The sequence below is a fragment of the Bombina bombina genome, chromosome 8 (assembly GCF_027579735.1).
Source record: "Bombina bombina isolate aBomBom1 chromosome 8, aBomBom1.pri, whole genome shotgun sequence".
In the NCBI taxonomy this organism is placed as follows: Eukaryota; Metazoa; Chordata; class Amphibia; order Anura; family Bombinatoridae; genus Bombina; species Bombina bombina.
The window spans coordinates 194,435,884-194,456,587 of record NC_069506.1 but is presented as its reverse complement, the minus strand read 5'-3'; the positions used below and the strand labels follow the sequence as shown (position 1 = coordinate 194,456,587).

At 41.9% G+C, this 20,704-nt stretch overlaps 1 protein-coding gene across 1 annotated transcript in view; it reads left to right on the top strand.

Annotated features, from left to right (window-relative positions):
* Nucleotides 1-20,704, top strand: part of LOC128638699 (carnitine O-palmitoyltransferase 1, liver isoform) — a 525,225-nt gene that overhangs the window by 230,560 nt on the left and 273,961 nt on the right. The window contains exon 6 of the mRNA XM_053690821.1: nucleotides 17,902-18,039. Coding sequence (XP_053546796.1) covers nucleotides 17,902-18,039 — 138 coding nt within the window. The remainder of the gene's footprint in view (nucleotides 1-17,901; nucleotides 18,040-20,704) is intronic.

Sequence of the window (20,704 nt, the reverse complement as noted above, 5' to 3'; positions counted from 1 at the left end):
CATACATTTGCCAAATTTTACAAATTACATACTTTTGCTTCTTCGGAGGCTATTTTTGGGAGAAAGGTTTTGCAAGCAGTGGTGCCTTCCATTTAGGTTACCTGACTTGTTCCCTCCCTTCATCCGTGTCCTAAAGCTTTGGTATTGGTTCCCACAAGTAAGGATGAAGCCGTGGACCGGATACACCAATCTAGGAGAAAACAGAATTTCTCCAACATAGGTGTGTCCGGTCCACGGCGTCATCCTTACTTGTGGGATATTCTCTTCCCCAACAGGAAATGGCAAAGAGCCCAGCAAAGCTGGTCACATGATCCCTCCTAGGCTCCGCCTACCCCAGTCATTCTCTTTGCCGTTGTACAGGCAACATCTCCACGGAGATGGCTTAGAGTTTTTTAGTGTTTAACTGTAGTTTTTATTATTCAATCAAGAGTTTGTTATTTTAAAATAGTGCTGGTATGTACTATTTACTCTGAAACAGAAAAGAGATGAAGATTTCTGTTTGTATGAGGAAAATGATTTTAGCAACCGTTACTAAAATCCATGGCTGTTCCACACAGGACTGTTGAGAGGAATTAACTTCAGTTGGGGGAACAGTGAGCAGTCTTTTGCTGCTTGAGGTATGACACATTCTAACAAGACGATGTAATGCTGGAAGCTGTCATTTTCCCTATGGGATCCGGTAAGCCATGTTTATTAAGATAGTAAATAAGGGCTTCACAAGGGCTTATTAAGACTGTAGACTTTTTCTGGGCTAAATCGATTCATATATTACACATATTTAGCCTTGAGGAATCATTTAATCTGGGTATTTTGGTAAAATTATATCGGCAGGCACTGTTTTAGACACCTTATTATTTAGGGGCTTTCCCTAATCATAGGCAGAGCCTCATTTTCGCGCCGGTATTGCGCACTTGTTTTTGAGAGGCATGACATGCAGTCGCATGTGTGAGGAGCTCTGATACATAGAAAAGACTTTCTGAAGGCGTCATTTGGTATCGTATTCCCCTTTGGGCTTGGTTGGGTCTCAGCAAAGCAGATACCAGGGACTGTTAAGGGGTTAAAGTTAAAAACGGCTCCGGTTCCGTTATTTTAAGGGTTAAAGCTTCCAAATTTGGTGTGCAATACTTTTAAGGCTTTAAGACACTGTGGTGAAATTTTGGTGAATTTTGAACAATTCCTTCATATTTTTTCGCAATTGCAGTAATAAAGTGTGTTCAGTTTAAAATTTAAAGTGACAGTAACGGTTTTATTTTAAAACGTTTTTTTGTACTTTGTTATCAAGTTTATGCCTGTTTAACATGTCTGAACTACCAGATAGACTGTGTTCTGAATGTGGGGAAGCCAGGGTTCCTTCTCATTTAAATAAATGTGATTTATGTGACAATGAAAATGATGCCCAAGATGATTCCTCAAGTGAGGGGAGTAAGCATGGTACTGCATCATTCCCTCCTTCGTCTACACGAGTCTTGCCCACTCAGGAGGCCCCTAGTACATCTAGCGCGCCAATACTCCTTACTATGCAACAATTAACGGCTGTAATGGATAATTCTATCAAAAACATTTTAGCCAAAATGCCCACTTATCAGCGTAAGCGCGACTGCTCTGTTTTAGATACTGAAGAGCATGACGACGCTGATGATAATGGTTCTGAAATGCCCCTACACCAGTCTGATGGGGCCAGGGAGGTTTTGTCTGAGGGAGAAATTTCAGATTCAGGGAAAATTTCTCAACAAGCTGAACCCGATGTGATTACATTTAAATTTAAGTTGGAACATCTCCGCGCTCTGCTTAAGGAGGTATTATCCACTCTGGATGATAGTGAGAATTTGATCATCCCAGAGAAACTATGTAAAATGGACAAGTTCCTAGAGGTCCCGGGGCTCCCAGAAGCTTTTCCTATACCCAAGCGGGTGGCGGACATTGTAAATAAAGAATGGGAAAGGCCCGGTATACCTTTCGTCCCTCCCCCCATATTTAAAAAATTGTTTCCTATGGTCGACCCCAGAAAGGACTTATGGCAGACAGTCCCCAAGGTCGAGGGAGCGGTTTCCACTTTAAACAAACGCACCACTATACCCATAGAAGATAGTTGTGCTTTCAAAGATCCTATGGATAAAAAATTAGAAGGTTTACTTAAAAAGATGTTTGTTCAGCAGGGTTACCTTCTACAACCAATTTCATGCATTGTCCCTGTCACTACAGCCGCGTGTTTCTGGTTCGATGAGCTAGTAAAGGCGGTCGATAGTGATTCTCCTCCTTATGAGGAGATTATGGACAGAATCCGTGCTCTCAAATTGGCTAATTCTTTCACCCTAGACGCCACTTTGCAATTGGCTAGGTTAGCGGCTAAGAATTCTGGGTTTGCTATTGTGGCGCGCAGAGCGCTTTGGTTGAAATCTTGGTCAGCTGACGCGTCTTCCAAGAACAAACTACTTAACATTCCTTTCAAGGGGAAAACGCTGTTTGGCCCTGACTTGAAAGAGATTATCTCTTATATCACTGGGGGTAAGGGCCACGCCCTTCCTCAGGATCGGTCTTTCAAGGCCAAAAATAAACCTAATTTTCGTCCCTTTCGTAGAAACGGACCAGCCCAAAGTGCTACGTCCTCTAAGCAAGAGGGTAATACTTCTCAGGCCAAGCCAGCTTGGAGACCAATGCAAGGCTGGAACAAGGGAAAGCAGGCCAAGAAACCTGCCACTGCTACCAAGACAGCATGAAATGTTGGCCCCCGATCCGGGACCGGATCTGGTGGGGGGCAGACTCTCTCTCTTCGCTCAGGCTTGGGCAAGAGATGTTCTGGATCCTTGGGCACTAGAAATAGTCTCCCAAGGTTATCTTCTGGAATTCAAGGGGCTTCCCCCAAGGGGGAGGTTCCACAGGTCTCAGTTGTCTTCAGACCACATAAAAAGACAGGCATTCTTACATTGTGTAGAAGACCTGTTAAAAATGGGAGTGATTCATCCTGTTCCATTAGGAGAACAAGGGATGGGGTTCTACTCCAATCTGTTCATAGTTCCCAAAAAAGAGGGAACGTTCAGACCAATCTTAGATCTCAAGATCTTAAACAAGTTTCTCAAGGTTCCATCGTTCAAAATGGAAACCATTCGAACAATTCTTCCTTCCATCCAGGAAGGTCAATTCATGACCACGGTGGATTTAAAGGATGCGTATCTTCATATTCCTATCCACAAGGAACATCATCGGTTCCTAAGTTTCGCATTCCTGGACAAGCATTACCAGTTTGTGGCGCTTCCTTTCGGATTAGCCACTGCTCCAAGGATTTTCACAAAGGTACTAGGGTCCCTTCTAGCGGTGCTAAGACCAAGGGGCATTGCAGTAGTACCTTACTTGGACGACATTCTGATTCAAGCGTCGTCCCTTCCTCAAGCAAAGGCTCACACGGACATAGTCCTGGCCTTTCTCAGATCTCACGGATGGAAAGTGAACGTGGAAAAGAGTTCTCTATCTCCGTCGACAAGAGTCCCCTTCTTGGGAACAATAATAGACTCCTTAGAAATGAGGATTTTTCTGACAGAGGCCAGAAAAACAAAACTTCTAAACTCTTGTCGGATACTTCATTCCGTTCCTCTTCCTTCCATAGCGCAGTGCATGGAAGTGATAGGTTTGATGGTAGCGGCAATGGACATAGTTCCTTTTGCGCGCATTCATCTAAGACCATTACAACTGTGTATGCTCAGTCAGTGGAATGGGGACTATACAGACTTGTCTCCGAAGATACAAGTAAATCAGAGGACCAGAGACTCACTCCGTTGGTGGCTGTCCCTGGACAACCTGTCACAAGGGATGACCTTCCGCAGACCAGAGTGGGTCATTGTCACGACCGACGCCAGTCTGATGGGCTGGGGCGCGGTCTGGGGATCCCTGAAAGCTCAGGGTCTTTGGTCTCGGGAAGAATCTCTTCTACCGATAAATATTCTGGAACTGAGAGCGATATTCAATGCTCTCAAGGCTTGGCCTCAGCTAGCGAGGGCCAAGTTCATACGGTTTCAATCAGACAACATGACGACGGTTGCGTACATCAACCATCAGGGGGGAACAAGGAGTTCCCTGGCGATGGAAGAAGTGACCAAAATCATTCAATGGGCGGAGACTCGCTCCTGCCACCTGTCTGCAATCCACATCCCAGGAGTGGAAAATTGGGAAGCGGATTTCTTCTGTTATGTGTGATCAGTCCACGGGTCATCATTACTTCTGGGATATAACTCCTCCCCAACAGGAAATGCAAGAGGATTCACCCAGCAGAGCTGCATATAGCTCCTCCCCTCTACGTCACTCCCAGTCATTCTCTTGCACCCAACGACTAGATAGGATGTGTGAGAGGACTATGGTGATTATACTTAGTTTTTATAACTTCAATCAAAAGTTTGTTATTTTACAATAGCACCGGAGCGTGTTATTACCTCTCTGGCAGAGTTTGAAGAAGAATCTACCAGAGTTTTTTACTATGATTTTAACCGGAGTAGTTAAGATCATATTGCTGTTTCTCGGCCATCTGAGGGAGGTAAAAGCTTCAGATCAGGGGACAGCGGGCAGATGAATCTGCATTGAGGTATGTAGCAGTTTTTATTTTCTGAATGGAATTGATGAGAAAATCCTGCCATACCGTTATAATGACATGTATGTATACTCTACACTTCAGTATTCTGGGGATGGTATTTCACTGGAATTACTCTGTTAAAAGTACATTAAACCTTTTAATAGGTATTTATTATGTTAAACGTTTTTGCTGGAATGTAGAATCGTTTGCATTTTCTGAGGTACTGAGTGAATAAATGTTTGGGCATTATTTTTCCACTTGGCAGTTTGCTTGTTTTAATTGTGACAGTTTCGTTTCTCTCTCACTGCTGTGTGTGAGGGGGAGGGGCCGTTTTTGGCGCTCTTTGCTACGCATCAAAAATTTCCAGTCAGTTACTCTTGTATTTCCTGCATGATCCGGTTCATCTCTAACAGAACTCAGGGGTCTTTAAACTTCTTTGGAGGGAGGTAGATTCTCTCAGCAGAGCTGTGAGACTTATATATTGACTGTGATTAAAAACGTTGCTCTGTAATTTTTATGTTTTAAATTTAATTATTGTTACTTTACTAATGGGAACAAACCTTTGCTAAAGGTTGTGTTGTTTCAAGGATTGATGCTATAACTGTTTTTCAGTTCATTATTTCAACTGTCATTTAATCGTTTAGTGCTTATTTGAGGCACAGTACGTTTTTGTTAAATAAGATTGTAACCAAGTTGCAAGTTTATTGCTAGTGTGTTAAACATGTCTGATTCAGAGGAAGATACCTGTGTCATTTGTTCCAATGCCAGGGTGGAGCCCAATAGAAATTTATGTACTAACTATATTGATGCTACTTTAAATAAAAGCCAATCTGTACAAATTGAACAAATTTCACCAAACAGCGAGGGGAGAGTTATGCCGACTAACTCGCCTCACGTGTCAGTACCTGCATCTCCCGCCCGGGAGGTGCGTGATATTGTGGCGCCTAGTACATCTGGGCGGCCATTACAGATAACATTACAAGATATGGCTACTGTTATGACTGAAGTTTTGGCTAAATTACCAGAACTAAGAGGCAAGCGTGATCACTCTGGGGTGAGAACAGAGTGCGCTGATAATACTAGGGCCATGTCTGATACTGCGTCACAGCTTGCAGAGCATGAGGACGGAGAGCTTCATTCTGTGGGTGACGGTTCTGATCCAAACAGATTGGATTCACATATTTCAAATTTTAAATTTAAATTGGAGAACCTCCGTGTATTACTAGGGGAGGTTTTAGCGGCTCTTAATGATTGTAACACTGTTGCAATACCAGAGAAATTGTGTAGGTTGGATAAATACTTTGCGGTACCGGCGAGTACTGACGTTTTTCCTATACCTAAGAGACTAACTGAAATTGTTACTAAGGAGTGGGATAGACCCGGTGTGCCGTTCTCACCCCCTCCAATATTTAGAAAGATGTTTCCAATAGACGCCACCACACGGGACTTATGGCAAACGGTCCCTAAGGTGGAGGGAGCAGTTTCTACTTTAGCTAAGCGTACCACTATCCCGGTGGAGGATAGCTGTGCTTTTTCAGATCCAATGGATAAAAAATTAGAGGGTTACCTTAAGAAAATGTTTGTTCAACAAGGTTTTATATTGCAACCCCTTGCATGCATCGCGCCGATTACGGCTGCGGCAGCATTTTGGATTGAGTCTCTGGAAGAGAACCTTAGTTCAGCTACGCTGGACGACATTACGGACAGGCTTAGAGTCCTTAAACTAGCTAATTCATTCATTTCGGAGGCCGTAGTACATTTAACCAAACTTACGGCTAAGAACTCAGGATTCGCCATTCAGGCACGTAGGGCGCTGTGGCTAAAATCCCGGTCAGCTGATGTAACTTCTAAGTCCAAATTACTTAATATACCTTTCAAGGGGCAAACTTTATTTGGGCCCGGTTTGAAAGAAATTATCGCTGACATTACAGGAGGTAAGGGCCACGCCCTGCCTCAAGACAAAGCCAAAGCTAAGGCTAGACAGTCTAATTTTCGTCCCTTTCGGAATTTCAAAGCAGGAGCAGCACCAACTTCCACTGCACCAAAACAGGAAGGAGCTGTTGCTCGTTACAGACAAGGCTGGAAACCTAACCAGTCCTGGAACAAGGGCAAGCAGGCCAGGAAACCTGCTGCTGCCCCAAAGACAGCATGAATCGAGGGCCCCAGATCCGGGACCGGATCTAGTGGGGGGCAGACTCTCTCTCTTCGCCCAGGCTTGGGCAAGAGATGTTCAGGATCCCTGGGCGCTAGAGATCATATCTCAGGGATACCTTCTAGACTTCAAATTCTCTCCCCCAAGAGGGAGATTTCATCTGTCAAGGTTGTCAACAAACCAGATAAAGAAAGAAGCGTTTCTACGCTGTGTACAAGATCTGTTATTAATGGGAGTGATCCATCCGGTTCCGCGGTCGGAACAAGGACAAGGGTTTTACTCAAATCTGTTTGTGGTTCCCAAAAAAGAGGGAACTTTCAGGCCAATCTTGGATTTAAAGATTCTAAACAAATTCCTAAGAGTTCCATCGTTCAAAATGGAAACTATTCGGACAATCTTACCCATGATCCAAAAGGGTCAGTACATGACCACAGTGGATTTAAAGGATGCTTACCTTCACATACCGATTCACAAAGATCATTACCGGTATCTAAGGTTTGCCTTCTTAGACAGGCATTACCAGTTTGTAGCTCTTCCATTCGGATTGGCTACGGCTCCAAGAATCTTCACAAAGGTTCTGGGTGCCCTTCTGGCGGTACTAAGACCGCGAGGAATTTCGGTAGCTCCGTACCTAGACGACATTCTGATACAAGCTTCAAGCTTTCAAACTGCCAAGTCTCATACAGAGTTAGTTCTGGCATTTCTAAGGTCGCATGGATGGAAAGTGAACGAAAAGAAGAGTTCTCTCTTTCCTCTCACAAGAGTTCCATTCTTGGGGACTCTTATAGATTCTGTAGAAATGAAGATTTATCTGACAGAAGACAGATTAACAAAGCTTCTAAATGCATGCCGTGTCCTTCATTCCATTCAACTCCCGTCAGTAGCTCAATGCATGGAGGTGATCGGCTTAATGGTAGCAGCAATGGACATAGTACCCTTTGCACGTCTACATCTCAGACCGCTGCAATTGTGCATGCTGAGTCAGTGGAATGGGGATTACTCAGACTTGTCCCCTACTCTGAATCTGGATCAAGAGACCAGAAACTCTCTTCTATGGTGGCTTTCTCGGCCACATCTGTCCAGGGGGATGCCATTCAGCAGGCCGGACTGGACAATTGTAACAACAGACGCCAGCCTACTAGGTTGGGGCGCTGTCTGGAATTCTCTGAAGGCTCAGGGACAATGGAATCAGGAGGAAAGTCTCCTGCCAATAAACATTCTGGAATTGAGAGCAGTTCTCAATGCCCTTCTGGCTTGGCCCCAGTTAAAAACTCAGGGGTTCATCAGGTTTCAGTCGGACAACATCACGACTGTAGCTTACATCAACCATCAAGGAGGGACAAGAAGCTCCCTAGCAATGATGGAAGTATCAAAGATAATTCGCTGGGCAGAGTCTCACTCTTGCCACCTGTCAGCAATCCACATCCCGGGAGTGGAGAACTGGGAGGCGGATTTCTTGAGTCGCCAGACTTTTCATCCGGGGGAGTGGGAACTTCATCCGGAGGTCTTTGCCCAAATACTTCGAAGTTGGGGCAAACCAGAGATAGATCTCATGGCGTCTCGCCAGAACGCCAAACTTCCTCGCTACGGGTCCAGATCCAGGGATCCGGGAGCGGTTCTGATAGATGCTTTGGCAGCACCTTGGAACTTCGGGATGGCTTATGTGTTTCCACCCTTCCCGCTGCTTCCTCGATTGATTGCCAAAATCAAACAGGAGAGAGCATCAGTGATTCTAATAGCGCCTGCATGGCCACGCAGGACTTGGTATGCAGATCTAGTGGACATGTCATCCTGTCCGCCTTGGTCTCTACCTCTAAGACAGGACCTTCTGATACAGGGTCCATTCAAACATCAAAATCTAACTTCTCTGAAGCTGACTGCTTGGAAATTGAACGCTTGATTTTATCAAAACGTGGTTTTTCTGAGTCGGTTATTGATACCCTGATACAGGCTAGGAAGCCTGTTACCAGAAGGATTTACCATAAGATATGGAGTAAATACCTATACTGGTGCGAATCCAAAGGTTACTCCTGGAGTAAGGTTAGGATTCCTAGGATATTGTCCTTTCTACAAGAAGGTTTAGAAAAGGGTTTATCGGCTAGTTCATTAAAGGGACAGATCTCAGCTCTGTCCATCTTGTTACACAGGCGTCTGTCAGAAAATCCAGACGTCCAGGCCTTTTGTCAGGCTTTAGCTAGGATCAAGCCTGTGTTTAAAACTGTTGCTCCGCCATGGAGTTTAAACCTTGTTCTTAACGTTCTACAAGGAGTTCCGTTTGAACCCCTTCATTCCATTGATATAAAGTTGTTATCTTGGAAAGTGTTATTTTTAATGGCTATTTCTTCGGCTCGGAAAGTCTCTGAGTTATCAGCTTTACATTGTGATTCTCCTTATTTGATTTTTCATTCAGATAAGGTAGTTCTGCGTACAAAACCTGGGTTCTTACCTAAGGTAGTCACTAACAGGAACATCAATCAAGAGATCGTGGTGCCTTCCCTGTGCCCGAATCCTTCCTCAAAGAAGGAACGTCTTCTACACAATCTGGATGTAGTTCGTGCCCTCAAGTTCTACTTGCAGGCAACTAAGGATTTTCGACAAACGTCTTCCCTGTTTGTCGTGTACTCTGGTCAGAGGAGAGGTCATAAGGCTTCGGCTACCTCTCTCTCCTTCTGGCTTCGTAGCATAATTCGTTTAGCCTATGAGACTGCTGGACAGCAGCCTCCTGAAAGAATTACAGCTCATTCTACTAGAGCTGTGGCTTCCACTTGGGCCTTTAAGAATGAGGCCTCTGTTGAACAGATTTGCAAGGCTGCAACTTGGTCTTCGCTTCATACTTTTTCCAAATTTTACAAATTTGACACTTTTGCTTCTTCGGAGGCTATTTTTGGGAGAAAGGTTCTTCAGGCAGTGGTTCCTTCTGTATAATGTTCCTGCCTATCCCTCCCGTCATCCGTGTACTTTTGCTTTGGTATTGGTATCCCAGAAGTAATGATGACCCGTGGACTGATCACACATAACAGAAGAAAACATAATTTATGCTTACCTGATAAATTCCTTTCTTCTGTTGTGTGATCAGTCCACGGCCCGCCCTGTTTTTTAAGGCAGGTAAATATCTTTTAAATTATACTCCAGTCACCACTTCACCCTTGGTTTCTCCTTTCTCGTTGATTCTTGGTCGAATGACTGGGAGTGACGTAGAGGGGAGGAGCTATATGCAGCTCTGCTGGGTGAATCCTCTTACATTTCCTGTTGGGGAGGAGTTATATCCCAGAAGTAATGATGACCCGTGGACTGATCACACAACAGAAGAAAGGAATTTATCAGGTAAGCATAAATTATGTTTTTCTGAGTCGTCAGACATTGCATCCGGGGGAGTGGGAACTCCATCCGGAAATCTTTGCCCAAATCACTCAACTGTGGGGCATTCCAGACATGGATCTGATGGCCTCTCGTCAGAACTTCAAGGTTCCTTGCTACGGGTCCAGATCCAGGGATCCCAAGGCGACTCTAGTAGATGCACTAGTAGCACCTTGGATCTTCAAACTAGCTTATGTATTCCCGCCGTTTCCTCTCATCCCCAGGCTGGTAGCCAGGATCAATCAGGAGAGGGCGTCGGTGATCTTGATAGCTCCTGCGTGGCCACGCAGGACTTGGTATGCAGATCTGGTGAATATGTCATCGGCTCCACCATGGAAGCTACCTTTGAGACGAGACCTTCTTGTTCAAGGTCCGTTCGAACATCCGAATCTGGTCTCACTCCAGCTGACTGCTTGGAGATTGAACGCTTGATCTTATCAAAGCGAGGGTTCTCAGATTCTGTTATTGATACTCTTGTTCAGGCCAGAAAGCCTGTAACTAGAAAAATTTACCACAAAATTTGGAAAAAATATATCTGTTGGTGTGAATCTAAAAGATTCCCTTGGGACAAGGTTAAGATTCCTAAAATTCTATCCTTCCTTCAAGAAGGATTGGAAAAAGGATTATCTGCAAGTTCCTTGAAGGGACAGATTTCTGCCTTGTCTGTGTTACTTCACAAAAAGCTGGCAGCTGTGCCAGATGTTCAAGCCTTTGTTCAGGCTCTGGTTAGAATCAAGCCTGTTTACAAACCTTTGACTCCTCCTTGGAGTCTCAACTTAGTTCTTTCAGTTCTTCAGGGGGTTCCGTTTGAACCCTTACATTCCGTTGATATTAAGTTATTATCTTGGAAAGTTTTGTTTTTGGTTGCAATTTCTTCTGCTAGAAGAGTTTCAGAATTATCTGCTCTGCAGTGTTCTCCTCCTTATCTGGTGTTCCATGCAGATAAGGTGGTTTTACGTACTAAACCTGGTTTTCTTCCAAAAGTTGTTTCTAACAAAAACATTAACCAGGAGATAGTCGTGCCTTCTCTGTGTCCGAAACCAGTTTCGAAGAAGGAACGTTTGTTGCACAATTTGGATGTTGTTCGCGCTCTAAAATTCTATTTAGATGCTACAAAGGATTTTAGACAAACATCTTCCTTGTTTGTTGTTTATTCTGGTAAAAGGAGAGGTCAAAAAGCAACTTCTACCTCTCTCTCTTTTTGGATTAAAAGCATCATCAGATTGGCTTACGAGACTGCCGGACGGCAGCCTCCTGAAAGAATCACAGCTCATTCCACTAGGGCTGTGGCTTCCACATGGGCCTTCAAGAACGAGGCTTCTGTTGATCAGATATGTAGGGCAGCGACTTGGTCTTCACTGCACACTTTTACCAAATTTTACAAGTTTGATACTTTTGCTTCTTCTGAGGCTATTTTTGGGAGAAAGGTTTTGCAAGCCGTGGTGCCTTCCATTTAGGTGACCTGATTTGCTCCCTCCCTTCATCCGTGTCCTAAAGCTTTGGTATTGGTTCCCACAAGTAAGGATGACGCCGTGGACCGGACACACCTATGTTGGAGAAAACAGAATTTATGTTTACCTGATAAATTACTTTCTCCAACGGTGTGTCCGGTCCACGGCCCGCCCTGGTTTTTTAATCAGGTCTGATAATTTATTTTCTTTAACTACAGTCACCACGGTATCATATGGTTTCTCCTATGCAAATATTCCTCCTTAACGTCGGTCGAATGACTGGGGTAGGCGGAGCCTAGGAGGGATCATGTGACCAGCTTTGCTGGGCTCTTTGCCATTTCCTGTTGGGGAAGAGAATATCCCACAAGTAAGGATGACGCCGTGGACCGGACACACCGTTGGAGAAAGTAATTTATCAGGTAAACATAAATTCTGTTTTATGATTACCTGATAAATTTCTTTCTCCTACGGTATATCCGGTCCACGGCCCGCCCTGGCATTTGGTCAGGTTTAAATTTTTATTTTTGTACACTACAGTCACCACTGCACCCTATGGTTCTCCTTTTTCTCCTAACCTACGGTCGATTGACTGGGGGGCGGAGCCAGAGGGGGAGCTATATGGACAGCTCTGCTGTGCTCTCTTTGCCACTTCCTGTAGGGAATGAGAATATCCCACAAGTAAGGATGAAGCCGTGGACCGGATACACCGTAGGAGAAAGAAATTTATCAGGTAAACATAAATTCTGTTTTCATGGTTCAGATAGAGCATGCAGTTTTATGAGATTTTCACATTTATTTTCATTTTCAAATTGTGCAGTTTTTTTTATATGCACACTTTGATCCACCAGCTCCTACTGAAGAGACACTGAATACATATGAGTCTGTGATTGGCTAATGGCCATCATATGATGCAGGGGGCTGGCATATTGAAATTTAAATGAGTAGATTTCAAAATTTACTTCAGAGTAAGTGCTACTTGATTTAATGGTCCTTTAACTTCAAGATGTCTATGAAACATTTTATTTAGTCACAGATGGTCTTATACATGTTGTTCCTTTTTTTCTTTTTTTTTCTTTCCATCTTCTTAGTTTCGCTATACCATTATAATATCCTGAGGTAAATAGTATCTGGGATGTTGGGGTTTTAGATGTTGTCTTTTTAACCAAAAAAAAATACACTAGTAAAGTCAGGTGAATATCGAGCTTTAGTATTTTTATTGATCAGAGGCAATTTATTTTCTTTGCAGAACAGAGTTAATTGCCAGACTTGACTCAGACCAAACTTTTAAGTGGTTGATGGTCGACAGGTTTCACAAAATACACATCCTAACAACATTTCATAAACTCTAGAATATCTCAGGATATGTTTTAATTATTTTGATTATTTGGTGACCAAACTTGTTTTCTATCAAAATAATAAACATGGATCTGTAGTGTGAGTAATTAACAGTAATTTGTTACTTAATGTACCCAAGTAGAAATATACAGTTTCATATAATTTTATCTAAACTAGACAACTTGTTTATGGCCTGACATAAAAGGAGGTGGCTACATTCCTCATCTATCTCTGGAATAGGAATGACCAGAAACCTGACCTTTGCCTAAAAACACATTTTATGTTGAATTCAGCAAAATAATAATACAATTTCGCATGGGAGCCTAGAACAGCATATCTGACAATTTTTCTACATATGTCCCTTGGGACAGAGATCTATGCAAGTATAGTACAGTATTAGGTTATGTTTGTATAAGGGAAATAGTATTTATGGAGTGGAACACAACTGCAGAACCTTTATTGTAAATTTTGATATGTCTCACCCAGCTATAGGAATCCCTATGGGAGAGAGGAATTCCCTTGGACAGGTGATTTTACTCAGAATAGGTAATAAAGGAGTGAGAACTCCCAATATAGCTGACTATAAGGCTTGCAAAACTAAAAGCTGAAATGAATGTGAGCAAGGCAAATCCTCAGAACAGGAAGCTTGGTTATAACGGTGCAGCTGATACTTGTATGATTAGATTGTAGGCAATTGGTAAAAGTTCATTCAAATATTGTTTACAGTAAGACACAGGTAGTTTAGTGAAAACAAATATGACAACAGAGAGCGTTATGCCTTGTGATTAGTAACGAGTACCTGTCAGAGTCTGGAAGCGGGTGAGACTGTTTGTACAGCTCCGGTCTTGCTGAGATTGAGAAGCGTCCGTGCAGAGAGAGGAGGATGTGACGTCACGCTTCAGCGGAGTCACTGAAAAATAACTGACAGGCAGCTGAGCGATAAATCAGAGGAGATAGGAGCTGAGGATTTGGAGCGGCAGGCAGAAACTTCAAAGTAACCACACTTAGACTCTATTGTGAGAAAGGTATAAGGCAGACAGATTGCATTATATAAATGAGCTAGAATTACCCCACGGATACTTGGCAGTGATATGAGAGTGGAGACTCCGTGACAAGGTGGAGCTGTGTTGCTAGGTTCTCAGTTGAAGCAATCCCTAGGCAGGAGAAAATAGAAAGTTAATAAGCCTTTCCACAAGGCAGGGTACTGGCTTTGTAATCCAAAAGTATGGTGTACTATCTTCAATACTAAGCATTGGTTGATTTGTGAGCAGGTGTTTTAAAAGAGTCTCAGCCAATGAGGAGGAGTGGGTGTAGCTGACAGAGGACAGGTAGAAAACACAGAACCTGACAGTTTGTGTAATATTGTAATAATTGTTTCATATTGATTGTTAATCTCCCATTTTTTTTGTTAAAGGAACAGTCTACTCCAGAATTTTTATTCTTTAAACAGATAAATAATCCCTTTATTACCCATTCCCCAGTTTTGCATAACCAACACGGTTATATTAATACATTTTTTACCTCTGTGATTACCTTGTATATAAGCCTCTGCAGACTGCCTCCTTATTTGAGTTCTTTTGACAGACTTGTATTTTAGCCAATCATTGCTGACTCCTAGGTAACTCCACGGGCATGGGTAGTAAGGAGTTGCTCCAGCCGCTGTTTTCACTGTTGCTTCTCTCATTTGTAAAGGGGGTAAATCAGTGAAGCTGTAGTCGGCTTCCCACAAGTAGGATGTATTATTGCTTGTTATGTTCTGTAGAGCAAGGCCATTCTGACTGGAGATAAACTTCTTTAGTGTTTGCTTCATAATTTTAGCTATTGTGCTTAGCTCTGTGCAGGAAGAAAGGAGTCGATCTAGCCTAGGTAGTAATATAGCCATTATTTCAGCTAGAATGTAGGTGTCGGTACTCGGTTTATTAATTGTAGATATATCCATTGTGCAGGGTCAGATGGCTACAACAAGAAGTAAGAGGAACGTGTAAAACTAATCTATATACCACAATGCCAGAAGGCGCTACTGGTTTCAAATTGGTGCTGTCTTCTATATCTTGCTTTGAGAAGCAAAGTGTATGTGGCTTGTGGGGCACGGAACCCAGGATCTGCCTTGTCCTGCAGACACTCCAGACAAATGAAGAATTGTTCCAACCACCGGTAGTTTAAAAGACCTTTATTTTCTCATAGGCTAGGGTCTTGAGCAAAAAAATACTCAAAATGCTTCTCGGCAGCCAAGGAATGGTTTTACTTGATCCAGGAGGGTTCCCAGGCACTTATGTTGCCAAGGGATAGAAAGATAGTGATATGTAAAGCCACTTTCTACCATAAGCTGTACAAATCTTTAAAAATCAGTGGCCATCTTGGAATGCCGCCCACCAGAAGTTCTCTGCTAAACTTTCTTAATAGATATACATGTTTTGTTGGGGGGCTTTTGGATACTGTTTTGTAATCCTTTAAAACAACAACTAACACTTTTTTCACATTTACAGTACTGTAATTTCTTTCTGATGGTACTATGTAAAAAATCATATAAAACTACCTTTAGTTTGCAAGTATAAGTTGTAGTGACACGTAAATATTACCTAATCGACATCGGATATTGTTGTTTACACTTGGTCCCATCCTCTCTCCATGCTGTTCCATTTTACAGATGCAAATATAGAAATATTCAGAAATCAAAACCTTTTCTGGTTCCAAGGTTTGGATAAAGGTTGTGGTACCTGTACATACATTTACTTATTATTTTGCCTAATTGTTATGTAAAAAATAAGTTTTCCATCTAAAGGGGAGGAGAGTCCACGGCTTCATTCATTACTTTTGGGAAATAAGAACCTGGCGGAGGCAAAGACACCCCAGCCAAAGGCTTAAATACCTCCCCTCAGTCATTCTTTGCCTTTCGTCACAGAAGGATGGCAGAGAAGTGCTGAAGATTTGTAAGTATTCTCTTATGGAGGGTAGTACTCTTCAGAATGGGACTGGAGTTTTAAGTAGTCCTGTCAGCCTCTCAGTGAGAGCCTGGATGAAAGTTAAGAGTCCGGAGATGCAGGGAGAGTCTTTCTGCAAAACCATCCCAACTCATATTAACAGCTCCACAAGCAATCGGCGTTGAAGAGTTTTGCTGCCTGCTTTCTGCACTCAAGTCCATGTCAGGAGCGATGCTTCTACCTGTTACACTTGATGGGTCGTGTTCCTGTTCCACGGCGTTGATTCTAATAAGGTTGTTTCATTTTTTATACATAATTATAACACAGAAGACAGGGTCACAAAGGTGTGGCACCTTTTATCTTATGGAATCAAGGGGTTAATATTCCTAGAGAGGGGATTATTGAACCGGGTTTATACATAATATTGTTTATTGTGTTATTGCTGCGTTATGTGCGAGATGTTGCTCTTGCAATGGTGGAACTTCAGGTTGACTTCCGGGAGTATTTGCACGGCTGATTTTGGCATGTTTTCTCCTTAGTGCAGGGGAAGTCCTGCGAGGCATCCCAGGTGACTGGATGTGAGTTTTCACTTCCTCTGTTGATCAGCGGCATAGGAGACAAAGCGGTTTCTGTAGTCCTGGTCATAGGAGGTGTTGAGTGCCGCGGCCATTGGAGTATAAAGGTGCCTGGTTTTTATGCTTGTCTAGTTCATAATAAAGCGCAAGCTATGGAGGACTCTGATGCATTAGAGGGTACTCCCTCTTTAACAAAGTCTCATTCCTGTGTTTATTGTGAGGAGGCAGGGCCGGCTCAACCAAGGGACCCAGGCAGCACTTGACAAGGGGCAGCACTTTATTGACTGAGTCAGTCACTGTCAGACCCCTGTCTTCTGTCTCTGTGCGGGAATGCACAAAGACACAGAATCAACCCCCTAACTTCTTTACCACTTATGCTGAATAAGCATTGGTTGCATGCAGGTAGGCAAACTTAGTAATGTCAGTGGCCAGGCTAGTAGGTTGATATATTAATCAATAATGTTATTATTAGGGGGCGTCATTGTAATCTCGGACCCAGGCAGCACAATGTCTTGAGCCAGCCCTGTGAGGAGGTTCTTGTAGATCAGCCTCCTCAACTATGTTCCACATACCTTGATAAAGTTGCGACATCTAAAACTAAAGGGATGTCTAGTACTACTGAGCCGTCCACCTCTGAGGGCTCCTCGTCCCGGGAGGTGCGTTCCCTGCTTTCATCTCTGAGTGCATATGCAGCGCCCCAGGGTCCAACCATTACTCCTACGGGAGAGATTTGTTGGCCGTCAGATCTTGCGAATCAATTGCAAACGGCGGCATGGATCACTTTCGATACCGCCGTTTGCAATTGATCCGCAAGATCTGACGGCCAACGAATACAGTATAGGGTTCATGTAAGAATGACTCCCATATCTCCATACTTACACTTTTAACAGGTCTCTATTTTGAATTCCTCTCCGCATCAGTTAGCAAACCATTTTGTCTCTTTGTGGGGCCATATTTTCATATTTTTGGAATATAATATGTACCCTGTTTATATCAAATCATAATGTATGGTAAAATGCATCACACATTTTGAATATAATATACAGATAATTGTAAATACAATTAGTAAGTACCAGTACTTACCAGTTAAAAAAATAAATAAAAGAAAATTGTACCATATTTGTGACAGTGGTTGTGTGTGTTTGTCTCAATGTGCGTCTATCATTATTTAATTGTTTTTCAGTTTTTTGTGACTATTTTATTTTTGTCTGCACTGTGTGATCATGCCTGTGTGATAGTATCTGTAATTTGGTGTAAGAGTTAGTACACACTATCTTGTCTGAATGGAGGAACCTGCTTAACTGTGTCACTTATTTTGGAGAGTTGGAAATAGGTGTAATCACATATGGCTACAACATAGTCATACTACTACTTACACAGCTATGGCATATTAGCCAACTTTTAAAACCATTAATGTTACTCAATTGGTTAAGTTGCTAACTACAATAACAGCAGTACTTGTTCAAACCTTGGGTTAATTCAGTATGTTTAATCCTTCTGAAGTTGTTGTTCTGTTTTATTCAATGTTTACTTAATAACTTTTTATTTACAGTATTTGGAGTCTGCTAAACCTCTTATGGATGATGAGGAGTTCAAACGTATGGCAGCACTAGCAAAGGATTTTGAGATAAAAATGGCTCCAAAACTACAGTGGTACCTGAAGCTGAAATCCTGGTGGGCATCCAACTATGTAAGAATGGTTCTGTTTTAGAACTTTCCAATGTTTTCAATTTATGTTACTGCAAATTGTGCTGCCTGCACTGCAAAACTTATTGACAGAGATGTATTAACCCATTCCAGACACCTGCAAATTATAAGAGGGATCCTCCTGTAGTTTTATTCACTATATGACAACATGCTTAAAGGGACATGAAATCCAAAAAAAAATATTCAGTTTGAGAACATAATTTAAAAAACAATTCCCAATTTACTTCAATTATCATATTTGCTTTGTTCTAATCTTATTCTTTGTTGAAGGTATATCTAGATAGGTAGCGTGCACATGTCTGGAGCTTGACAGGAAATAGTCCTGCCATCTAGCGCTCTTGCTAATGTATAACATTATTGTAAAACTGCTGCCATATAGTGCTGCAGACGTGTGCACACTCCTGATCTTACCTTCTTGCTTTTCAACAAAGGATAACAGGAAAACAAAGAAAATGTGATAATATAATTAAATTGGAAAGTTGTTTAAAACTATATGTTCTATCTAAATCACAAAAGAAAAACTTGGGGTTTTATGACCTTTAACGTTTGCATCTGCTGCATTGTTTTCTAGTTTTTAAATTATTTTTTATGGATGTTTTGGTCTTAAATGACTTTTCAAATTGCATTTTTAAATCATGAAGCAAACTGCTATAGCATATTGGAGCCTGCAATTTCCCTTTTCTTTTTAATTTTCCCCTTCTTTATCCAATGTTATCGCTTGTATTATTCTCATAGTATGTGTACTTTCTCACTTTTTAATATCATTCCCTTTTCTTCCTCAACACTTTTTATCTGATTTTTTTGTTTCTTCTTGTTTCCTTCTCTATGTGTTTCTTCCCCTCCCCATTCTAATTTTACATGCATTATTTATCATTTTAAAGTTTTGGTGTCCCTTTTCATCCTTTAATTTTAAGCCATATGTTCCTTTTTTTTCATCAAGGACAAAATTCTAAATTAGATCTCTACTCTCATTTGTCACAGTTATTACTCAGAAACCGTTGATTTGACATTCATAAATATGACCTCTTTTCACATTTAAAGTTTCTCATGTTTAATATGTTGATGGTAGTCTATACAGTTGCCATTTTGCTCTGGGATATTAACATCTTTCAGTATTTACAAAGATGCTGGTTCCACAAAAATGAATGGTAATGCAGGATTAAGCAGGACCAGAAATTAAGCCCTTGATACATTTGCATTGAAAATAAATAATTAACAGATTGAAGTTAAAACAACTAGTGAATGAATAAACAATATCTATAAATTTATCAGTTCAACAGTTGGGAGTCAAAACTATCCGCCCACAGCTCCTCTGTGCTTAGCACCATAATTATGAAACCGGCTTCCTCCAATCGTTGCGAGCACCCAAAGGCGTCCAGCTCGTGAGGCCATGCATCGTTTGGAGGAAGCCGGTTTTATCATCAATATGCTAAGTACAGCAGGAGAAGCATGCAGAGGATCGCCGGTCTGGTTTTCCTAAAGACAAAGGAAAGTATTTTTTTTTTAAATTAAATGTAAATTTAAATGAATGAAAGTGCCCCTGTTTTTAATAGTATTTTTAAAAACCGGGGACTTATTCGTTCAAATTTACATTTACTTTAAACACTTGGCAATTTTTACCTAAACCTAAAAATGGGTTACTGTTGTTTTATATTTACTGGTATAAATTAAAATTTTGCTGTGCGGTAGCCATCTTCTCAAGCAGGAAAGGAGCTCTCAGTGGAAAAGGTCAGTTAGACGGTACCTCTTTTAAGGATCTGATGGACAGAAAACTTTGTTTCCTCAGGAAATCATTTCACCTGGCAGGCTAAATGTTTTGTCCAGTTGTTAGTGTAGCCTGTATATCTGCATCTACTGCAGTATGGTGTGACATCTGACTTCCCAAGAAGCTTCCCTTGATGAAATTCAAGATTCTTTGAGGTTAGTCAACAATGCAAACAGTTTCATTTGTCATGCTGGCTAGAAGAGCCGTATGGCTCGTCATGTTCTGCTGATATAGTATCTAAAAGCAGACGACTTCTCTCCCCCCCATTTCAGGGAAAGACATTTGGTCATTCCAAGATGCAATTATCCTCTTTTTCAGTGTCTCAAAAGTCAGACACTTCCAAGTCTATATGGAAGTCTGGTTCCGCTTGGTCTCAGTACAAAAAGACCCAAAAAAGCCTTTCCCTGCCGCCAAATCAGCATGTAGTATGAAACAGTATGTTTAACGGAACTAGAAACTATGGGAGTGATTACTCTGGTCCCCTTGGATCAGGGGTTCTATTCAAACTTTTTAATTGTTCCAAAGAATGACAGGACTTACAGGCCAATCTTTGATCTCAAAACTCTTAAAAAAATTTCCTGAAAGCCACAGCTTTCAAAATACAGACTTTTCACACTATATTCCCTTTGGTGCAGGAGGGTCAATTTATGTCGACCATACATGAAAGGTGCCTATTTTCATAGCCCTATTCACAGGGATCATACAAATGTACTCAGATTTACCTTTCTAAACAGGCAAAACCAATGTGTGCTGCTCCCATGGTCTGGAAACGGCACCAAGAATTTTATCAAAGGTTCTCAGAGCTTTTTTGCCCATAGTGAGATATTGGGGCATGGCAGTAGCTCCTTACATCAGCAACATTATGGTAGTCTTTTTAGATGGC